Raw genomic sequence first — 10,109 nt, 5'->3', positions numbered from 1 at the left:
TTTTTTTTTTAAAAACCGGCAGCTGCGGTTGCAAGAACTTTACCGTAATAAATACGGTGCAACTTTTTCTAATATTACGGTAAAAGTATTTTAGCACTGTTGATTTGACGTTTAAGATTGCCATTTTATTCCAGATTTTACCTTAAAAAATAATGCTATATAATTGACAAGAAACAAGAAAAAATAGATATGATGTTTAACATGTAGCTGTGTAACATTGAGAAAAAGTAGTTTTACAAGATAAACGCAAATATTACAGTGATGGATTGTGTATATATATATACTATACAGTATATTTTTGTTTACAAAAACGGTGCCAGTGGAGTAACATTTACGGTGTTTCATTGTTACTGAAACTGAATTAACCCATTTATCATTTTATGATCTTTTACTGTCATGGTTTAGCAGTTTTTCACCATAAAATCTACAGAAATATTTTACAGTTTAAGTAAGTAAGTAAGTAGCCATTCCCAAATATCTGAAAAAGTGACCTGTGATAGGGTTTTACTGTCCAAAATGTGCTCACTTCCAAAATGTGCATATTTTTATCAATAGGTCTAGAAGACTTCTGTATATATATTCAATTATTAATGAATTGTTTGCAGTTTATTCCTTTATTAGAGCAATGCTTCCTATTTTACAGAAACAATTTAGAAGAATAATCCTGGCAAAATAAAAAAAAATCTCAGGGCCTCTGTAGTTTTCAAATGGTGCACAGAGGATGTAGCCAAAGGGGAATTACTCCTTCAGGTTGAATTAGGGATGTGGGGAATTATGTGAGGTCAACCAACCTCCTGCATTAATAAGAAACCATTCTCCTGTCTTCTTTCCAGACATTTGTCTTTATATAACAGCTATTCAGTGTCCCATCTGGGAATTTACTGCAAATTATTGAACAGCACACCTTTTGCTTATCTAAGGTCAGTTGTTCTGTGAATCATCTGTAGATTTTTACAAGATTACAAACAAACCATGTGTCACCAATATTTTAGGATTTACAGGTATTGTAAAGAGATTGAGTTCCAAAAAATGTAAAGTATAAACCTCAGTTGCAGAGGAATAGATGTATAATAGGCTTTGTGGCTTTTGAAGTGTAATCTTTCTTGTTTGCAAAATCCACAGTGTTTGTGTTCTAAGAGCTGACGTTTCTATTTCAATTTGTCTCGTGCTTTCTCAGTTTGCTAGTGTGATGACAGAGGGGTGTGGAAAAATCCAAAAATAAACATCTCAGTCTTCCTCTTTCTCACCTCTATCCAAGATGTAAGACTTGATGCTCTTCCTCATGTGATCTAACTGGCTATAATTTATACAGAAGAAGCAGTATGATTTATTATACCACAAACACCTGACAGGTTAGGACATCACTGTAAAAATGAGGCATAACATCATACCCAACAAATAAAATGTTTCTTTGGAATTACATTTTTTTAATGACACCAACAATGAGCCTCTAACTTAGAATGTACAAAAATAAACCTCAAGCAAGTCACAAAAAAACCCTTTCTTAATCATAGTTTATTGATCTTTGATTGGTATAGCTGAAATAGCATTATCAATAACAAACTTAAAACTGTAAGACGTGAAACTGGTGTTTGGTATGAGGATTTTAACAACCGTCTGTTACATTTTTAAATGCTAATGATCATTTTGTCCATCTCTACTGCTGGTGCACTACTAAAAGTTTTGATAAGACAATCAAAATCCCTTTTCACAAACATTTCCAGCATCTTCAAAATGAATGAAGGCAAGCATTTAGAAAAAATAATCAAAATCCAGTGTTAGAAAATTAAAAGTGTCCGACTGTACAAACAAAATCAGTCTTTTTCAATTAACATCTTGTTTGGAAAATTGAGATAAGAATATTGAGAGAAGAGAAAATCGCAGTCACAAAACATGATCATGTAACAACGCGGACAAGAACAACATGTAGCATAAATAATCATCAGAGAGATCTGTCATGAATTACTGTGCTGATAACAATAAACAAGGAAACCTTCTAAAAAGATGGAAATGACCAATGCTGTTGTTAATTTCAGCCAAACTCAAATTACCTCTCTAGATTTTCATATAATTTATTTCTGGCTGCAGTGTCTCATAAGGCCTCCGTTAAGGACATGTGGTATTAAAACCAGCATCGCAAAATCTTATAGCCATATGAAATATTGCGTTGTTTTCCATGCATCATAATATATTTTTGCAATACGCCAACTGTGACTTTTAAAACCTTGAGATGAGAACTAAAATGATTTATGATTGAGTTTTACACATTTGTAATAAATGCGTAGGTCAATTATTCCTGCATCTTTCTCTCATTTTGGGAAACATGCTTTATTAAAAACACATCTATTATATTAAATAAATTAATTGCGAGTCTTCGTACCATCTGCTGGATTAAAAATGAGCATTAAATATTTTTTTAACAAGAAAAATCTACAACATCAATATGTTGTTGCTGTGCAAACAGCCAGTTGGGCTGCTCTCGTTAGCTTGAACCACATCCATTACAGTAGGAAGACACAAAATACTTGGAGCAGCTGACTCCAAGGTCAGGAGAGTTTCCTAAACTGGAAAGCTGTCTGGCCACAATAACCACAGCAGTGTTCAGAGAGGACTTACTGAGCCAGTCTACTTCAAAAAGATGGTACAATGCATCTGGGGCGGACAGTAGAACTGGTGCACTGCAGACAAGAAAATGGGCGGAGTAAATAAGATGACCTCAAACTATCAGCCAGAGGGGCCGAGTGTCAGACACAGCTGTGTTTCAATGACCCTAAGCACACTTCTTATCTGCAACATACTGATTAATTAACTGTATTTATTGTTTAAACAGACATCATATCACCTGCTACTGTGTCCTCTTCAGTCAAAATGTCCACTGATTCTCTCTGATGAAGGCATAACTGTTGACATATCAGTCTGTCGGACTTGGAGATATGCAACAAAACATGTGTTTGTGTGACAAAGACACTTTGTCTCAGATAACATGACCCTCACAAGTGCACATTAACTTTTGAACTGAATTTATGTTCACAGGGGATGAGACAGAGAAAATGAACCATGAATGATCCCTTACTTGGGTTGTTTCTCAATAGCCATTTTGAGTCAACAGAAGCACAGCAAGCACATCATCACGTCAAGTACTTTACACATACAGAATATGCAAAACCGTGTTTAATACAGAGGAAACTGCTAGTAATTTAAAATATCTGACAATGTAATGCGTGGCTGTCCTATAGGAATAGTATGTATACTCACTAAGTGTGCTTATGATGCCTCACAGTGCACTTCAAGTAATTTAAAAGGACTTGCCGTTTGACTCACAAGAGCTACCATAGCTGCCATTTAGTTATTCCCAGAAATTGCTTCAGAGCTGCTCTCAGATTGTTTTAGTGCAAATGCAAAGTTCTGTGACGTACATCGGACAAGGCCATAACTTATAAACATACAAAAAGTTAATACTAAGCATCACAAAACTCCACAGCTGCTCCCAATTTGGACAAAATCCTTGTTGAACTTTCTGTCGAATAAAAGTAGTAATCTGGATTTATATGTCCTAAAGCAGAACTAGTCTTCCTCAAGAAACCTGACGGTTGTCTTGAGAGACTGAAAATGTTCACAAAATTGAAATTCATACAAGCAAAAACAGAAAAGAGCTCAAAGAACCAGTGTGTACAATTGAGAGGGATCTTCAAGGGTCTGCATTCAGATTACACCCAACTACTACATTTATTAATTGCTTTTAAGAACCACCACTTTATGGAAGATACATAGGTGGTGGCTGGTCACAGGGCATTGCTTTCACCAGTGGGACATAATAATTACTGAACATAATTACAGTTCCATGAATACATGTGTAGCTCTTTAACTACAGTGTTAATTGATTTCCAATTATACATATAAACATTTGCATAAAGCAAGCATATTTGTCCACTTCCATGTTGAAATCTCCCTTTAAAAAAGTACATTTTGAACAGATAAAAGATGTGATTGGTTTGTAATTGGCTATGGACAATCACGACATTATCTTAATTGACTGGCAGCCCTAGTTTTTATGTTACCAGAAGACCCCTGTTGCCTCTCTACATGCTTAAAGGGAGGGCTGAGCAGAATTCAATTGTTTCTCATTTGCAACATCACCACTAGATGCCACTAAATCTTACACACTGCTCCTTTAAAACAGAAAACATCTGCACTTAAGTTTGACATTATTGCCACATAAGTTACATCCATAAGTAGAAAACACACAAACAAAAGATTGTACACGAGTTACTGCTGAATATGGTTGAACTGTAGGAAGCACCGTTTACACTGGGATGATGTGCACAAATGGCTGTTAAGAGCTTTACTTCCAGCCAGTCTGCACTGTATTAAAATCGCATCAAAATGATGGGAATGCTAATCTTGAAATAATCAACGGTGCACACAAAATTTCTCACATCCAGGTTGAAAAATGCAGCAGGAACTAAAAAGACACTTTAGGCACATGTTTGTCTATTTAAAGAGGCTGACTGGCAAGAGGCCCTGGACACATTCTAGGAGACATGACAGCATTGCCTAAGCCTGTCATAATCATCAATTTTACATAATTGTAAATGCTGCATTAAATAATTTAGATTATTCACACATGTTGACTGTTATCTGGATGCCTGTGAAGCGAAACATCAGTATTAGTGGAACACAGCTCAGAGGACGACCATGAATGATGCAAAACTGTTGAAACAACAGAAATGTCAACTTAATTCAATGAATGAAGTGACACATTCTGTTGTCAGAAGGAGTAGTATGATGATGATAATTTTGTCTGAGATGGGAACACCTTGTCATGCACTGTTAAAGTTTACATATCCAGTCTTAAAATCAAATTTACAGATTCCGTGTCTGTATTGTGCTTTCAGTTTTTAAAAAAAGTTAGCATCTGTTCCCTCCTCATGCCTTGGATCCAAATCTCTCAGAGTCTTAATTGCCAGTGAGCAAAATGTTTCTGTACAGAGAGTAGGCAGCTTCAGTGGCAAAGATCCAGCCAGGCTGAGTGTGGCAGTACAGTGAGCTGTGGTTCTGGCCTTGGTTGACCGAAGCCCCCTAACAAACCAAACCGCATCACTTTAAGCATGTGGCCGACCATCACACAGTCTTCGCAGCATGCCCTTAACTGATGGCACCAGTCGACCTTATCTGTGGCTGTTAGGATGATTAAGCTTGTTGAATCGGTGACAGAGGCAATTAGAGAGAGCTCCGAGTCACTCTGCAACTCTGATTCAACTCACTGATTGAGTTTGGTTCATTCGTGTCTTTCACCTCAACTTCTGCTTTTCCTACAAGTACCAATATTCTCAAATCAAAATCTGATTACCTCTAATTGGTAGTGTCGTTTGCCTTGTTTCCCTTTCCTCCTTGTTCCTTGGATTACACATACAGACTGCTGACTAAAATACTACCTCTCATACGGGTGCTGAACATATGTGCACGCTGGCAATTAACTGGCCACCAGCTGCTGTCTTACAAGCGGTTCAAGTGCAACTTTTAACAAAAGACATGAGGCAATGAAAAGTCTTTATCTGCACTAATTCTTTGAGGTCGGCCTGGTGTGTCAGGGCCCTAAGGCAGCCAAAATGTAGGCCACAGCACACTGTCTGTGCGAGAGTCTGGGGGTGGGTGTGTATTGTGGAGCACATTACTTTCGGTCCATCTGTCTCTATACACTCCAGCCTTCGCCTTCCTTTCCTCAACTCAGTCTAAAGGATTACTGCCCAGCACTAGTCTAGGTCTAATCTGCCTTTAAGCTGGTCTGAGAAGCTCTCTCCCTCTCTTCCTCTACGCCGTCCTCCTGAAGGCTCGCCTGCAGCTTAACACAGATGCTGGCGTCACCACTACACAGAGCCTGGAGGAAGAGGTCTGTGTGTTCTTTTAGCCGGTCTAGGTCAGTCTGGGTGCGCCTATTCTGCCTGTGGAGCTCCTTGGTGCGAAGTGCAATGTCCAGCAGGCCAGAATTGCTCAGGATGTTGTACGTGTTGCAGAAGCGCTTCCTCTTTGTATCAGCATCACTGTCACTGTTGATGCATTCTTCCGATGAGCTCTTCTCCTCTGTGCCTGTCCGGGGAACAGGGCCACTGCACTGAGTAACAGGCAGGGAGGTGGAAAATTCTGCCTGGCTGACAGCTGATGAAGGCCTTTCACTGGCAGGACTACTGCTGGCACTGGTTTCTGGTGTGGGGAGAGACAGTCGGCTCTGGAGCAGGGGGGACGTGATGGTAGTGATGCTGGGGGTAGCAGGAAGACTGGGAGTGGTTGAGACAGAGTTACTGACACCACCACACAGAGTTCTCTTCTGCTTCTCTCTCTGAAAGTGTTCCCGATGGCTGGAGGTCAAACTGCTACCCCTCTCTGACCCAGAAGAAGAGGAGGAGCGAGAGGAAGAGGAGGAGGAGCAGTGAGAAGAAGAAGAGGAGGTGGTGGAGGAAGATGAGGAACCAGTTCCTCTCCCTGAGGAACTGGAGCTGTCTCCTGGATGTGGAGCAATCTTGGGGTAGGACTTCAGGATTGGAAGATACTTCTTAGGGCGTCTGTGTCTAGAGGAGGCCGCTTTAGAGGCAGGGGAAGCTTGACGGGAGACAACAGGCTGAAGGAAGACCACCTGAGACTGCTGGACAACAGGTTGGACCACGGGTTGGACCACGGGTTGGACCACGGGTTGGACCACCTCCACTGTGGGACTGAACCCCCAGGGCTTCAGCGCAGGAGGATTATCTCTAGGCTGCAGAAACAGCAAAGTCAAAATTAAAAGCTTTAAAAAGGCTGATCCCACAAGCACTTGTCTATTTTACATGCACACATTTTCACAAAGCATTTTCACAAAGCAGGGATTCCTGCCAGAATTAACTGCTTACTGGGGCCAATGAACCCATACATCATAAACGTGGTGTTTGACAGGAACCATTCGTGTGGTATTTGTACTTGACCAATAACCTAAATGAGCAATACTTTAAAAATGTATACTTATTAAATTATTCTTCTGTTGTTTAACTGTCAGTAATAGTGTCTGCACCACTACCCACACAGTTTTGCCATAGCCACATAGCAACCCACTCAGTTGTTCTCAGATAACTAATCCTCCTCTCAGGGATGGTATTTGATGTGGATCTACTGACCACAAGTTGAACCTGCACAGGACCCTTTCATGAGACATCTGTCAGAGGTCAATCTCTGGTTACCAACATTATCAGAGACTCCAGTCTGCAGTGCAGCTCTCACTGATAACAAAGACTTACATTATATATTTAGCAGATAAAATATCACTGTCACATCTCACTCACTCTCATTACTGTGGGCACCAAAATGACTTTTGTACAAAAATATCACTAAAACAACTGCCATGTATTCTATTATCCAGACAAACTGCAGATGCTGGTTTGCTTACATCGTTGTGGCTTTTGTAATAAAGTATAACTACTTCCAGTACTCAAAATTAAAGACAAAATAACTCAGCTTAAGACACTGTTCCGGCAAAAAATTCTATCTAAGCAGAAGCGGAAAAGATACAATTGAATTTTCTTCACAGGAAGAGTGATGTAAGTGATATTATAGTGGTGACTAAAATTAGCCATTGCATTGAGTAAACAAAAATAAGGTTTTAAATGGACTGGAGTGATTTCATTAAGTATAACAATAAACGTTCAACTGAACCGAACAAAGTGTTTAATTTTTGTAATAACATTTTTAATCTGAATTTAATTTGGACCTACTTCTCTTTAGTGTTAGGTCTCTGCTGCTGGTCAGCAGTAGTAGTGGTGAAACTATGTGAATGTCTTTTTTTAAACATTCCAGGAAGTTAAACACACGTGCAATAAAAGTGTACCATTACTTTCCTGTTGTGACCTGCTTATATTACTGCCTAAAGCTAAAAGATTGAAGGCTTGAGAACCCATCCACACAGATAATGTTATAAAGTCCAGTTTATGATATAGTTATGGTTTTGCAGCGTAGCAACAGTGTACCTGCTTGAGGAGGACGTTGTTCATGATGATCATGGGTGAGAGGCTAGAGTAGGAGCCTCCCACCACGGCCAGCTGGGAGGATTGGGGCCCGGAGCCAGGAGTCTGCCCTCCCTGCTGTACAACTGGGCGGGGTGAATCCTCAGAGTCTGTGTTGTCCATTGTGCTCATGTGCTCTGAGCTTACATCTAGAAACCAGGAAGAAGAGTAACTGTGGTTTAGTTAAACGATAGCTTTGAATCTAAGCATATAAAATTGTAGCAAGAGCAAGGTCAAACCTGAGAATCCAGAGTCTCTCTCCGATTCAGCCCGGGAGCCTCCAGACTTCATGATGCGTGGTCTGCTTGCTGCCTTTGAGTGACTCTCTGCTTTCCTTTTGGAGCTCATCTTCTTTCCTGCTATACTGACAATGTCCTTCGAAAACCTCTCACAGCAACTACATCAGCAGCAATGATAGAATTTGGACTAAAGTGTTTAGACACGAATAGGTAAAAAACAAACACAAGATGAGACGATCAGTTAGACGTGGGCAGTTAGTTAGTTTTTAAAGGAACATAAAACAAACGCCTCTTCCTGGCTTCACAGGCTTTTTTTTTTTTTTTTACCTTAGTTGACAGATCCATGTGATTGTAAGGAACATGGAGCGATTTCTGTTTTCACAAACAGTGTATAAATAATCGAATAAAAACACCAAACGTCATAGCTGTCATACACAAAATATTGTCAAAGTAACGTTGTGTTATACGATATTATATTACTAAGTTAAAGGATGAACTGTGACCATCGACTGATTTGATTTAGTTTGGTGTATTTTTATTATTTTTGTTGTTGTATCGTTTTTGTTTGTTTGTTTTTTATATTCCCTTATTTCCTTGATTGTCTGTTACATTGCTCAAATGATACAAAATAAATAAAACGATAATTGAAAAAAATATTACTAAGTGAGTTGGAAAATACTAAGTTACTAATGGTTAGCTACATGTTGTTAGTATGAGGGATATGTATAATCATTATATCTATATCTTATCACTATATCTTATATCTATATATAGTATAATCATCAATCATAAACATTAATTTTGCATGACATGGAAAGCATGTGAGCAGGAGTATGTTATAACATTTGATACTTGACTTTCTAACTTAGCTTACTAGCTAGTTAAACAAAACTGAACCCGTCAAGAATGAAAACATAAAACGAAAGTTAGCACTGTGGTTAGCCACGTGATTCGCTAATGCTAACTAAACAACCATTAAATGCAATCAGCAGTGTGTAAAAACACCACAGACGTCAGACAAACAAAGACGGTAATGCTTACTTTCTGGCGCTGTTCCAACGAGGCTGACTAAGCGGAGAAGTAGGAGCCTGTAGCCCGGTGGAGGTGTGCGGTGTGTCGGCCACTTGTTCCTCGGTGGGTCGGTGCTGCTGCTGCTGCTACGTTCCCTCGCTAGAACTCTGTGTTCCACGCCGCTATGGTTCCACGGTACAACACACGAGACAACCAGCCCCTCCCCTGTCCGCTCGGTCACATGCAGAGCACGGTGGCTGCAGCCGTTAACGGTTGTACTTTAACTGTCCACTCCGTCCGTGGAAACGGAAAGTTGTCTCCGTAGGTCCTGTGGAGTCTCATTCACCTAACATTACCGATCAGTTTTTGGGCGGCGAGGGACACAAAGGACAGGGTATTTGTTTCAGACACGCCATATTTGGAAGTTAGGGGCGTGGTCATTTTCAGAGTACCTACACGTCACATTCTGTAGACTGCTAGGTCCGCCCACCTAATAGAGTTCCAGGTCGCTGATTGGTCGACGCAGCCAGCAGCAGGAAAACGTGACCGCTGCCAAATGTGTGGCAAGTTAAGGACATTGTGTTCACTGTGTAGTTAGGTGTGCAGTACAGTGCAGGCAAAACACGTACTGTCGGGGAATCCAGTGACGATAGTAGTGTACTGGTGTATTACATAAGAGCCTGGTAGGCCTAAAGCAGAGGAAGTCTTCTCTGCGGCATGTTTGAAGAAGTAAACAGAACACTGCCCATCTGAACACTATGTTCTCATGTGCAGGCATGCTTCTCTTGACTACATTATCGAAGAGCACGTTTTTGCATGTTTGCAATAATAA

General features: G+C 40.0%; 1 protein-coding gene across 2 annotated transcripts; it reads right to left on the bottom strand.

Moving 5' to 3' along the window:
- Nucleotides 1–2,615: 2,615 nt before the first annotated feature.
- cipcb (CLOCK-interacting pacemaker b) lies at nucleotides 2,616–10,105 on the bottom strand. Of its 2 annotated transcripts, none has more exons than XM_059356445.1 (4): nucleotides 9,308–10,105; nucleotides 8,267–8,424; nucleotides 7,992–8,176; nucleotides 2,616–6,751 (listed from the first exon to the last, which is right to left on the bottom strand). In XM_059356445.1, the coding sequence occupies exons 2-4, from the start codon at nucleotides 8,373–8,375 to the stop codon at nucleotides 5,765–5,767; spliced, it is 1,281 nt and encodes a 426-aa protein (XP_059212428.1). In that variant the 5' UTR covers nucleotides 8,376–8,424; nucleotides 9,308–10,105; the 3' UTR covers nucleotides 2,616–5,764. The 2 variants fall into 2 exon arrangements, with proteins under 2 accessions (XP_059212428.1, XP_059212429.1); XM_059356446.1 differs by having other exon boundaries at nucleotides 8,267–8,386.
- Nucleotides 10,106–10,109: the final 4 nt, after the last annotated feature.

Source organism: Centropristis striata, chromosome 18 (genome assembly GCF_030273125.1).
Source record: "Centropristis striata isolate RG_2023a ecotype Rhode Island chromosome 18, C.striata_1.0, whole genome shotgun sequence".
NCBI lineage: Eukaryota > Metazoa > Chordata > Actinopteri > Perciformes > Serranidae > Centropristis > Centropristis striata.
The sequence above is the reverse complement of the archived record's forward strand: the minus strand, read 5'-3'. Positions and strand labels throughout refer to the sequence as shown.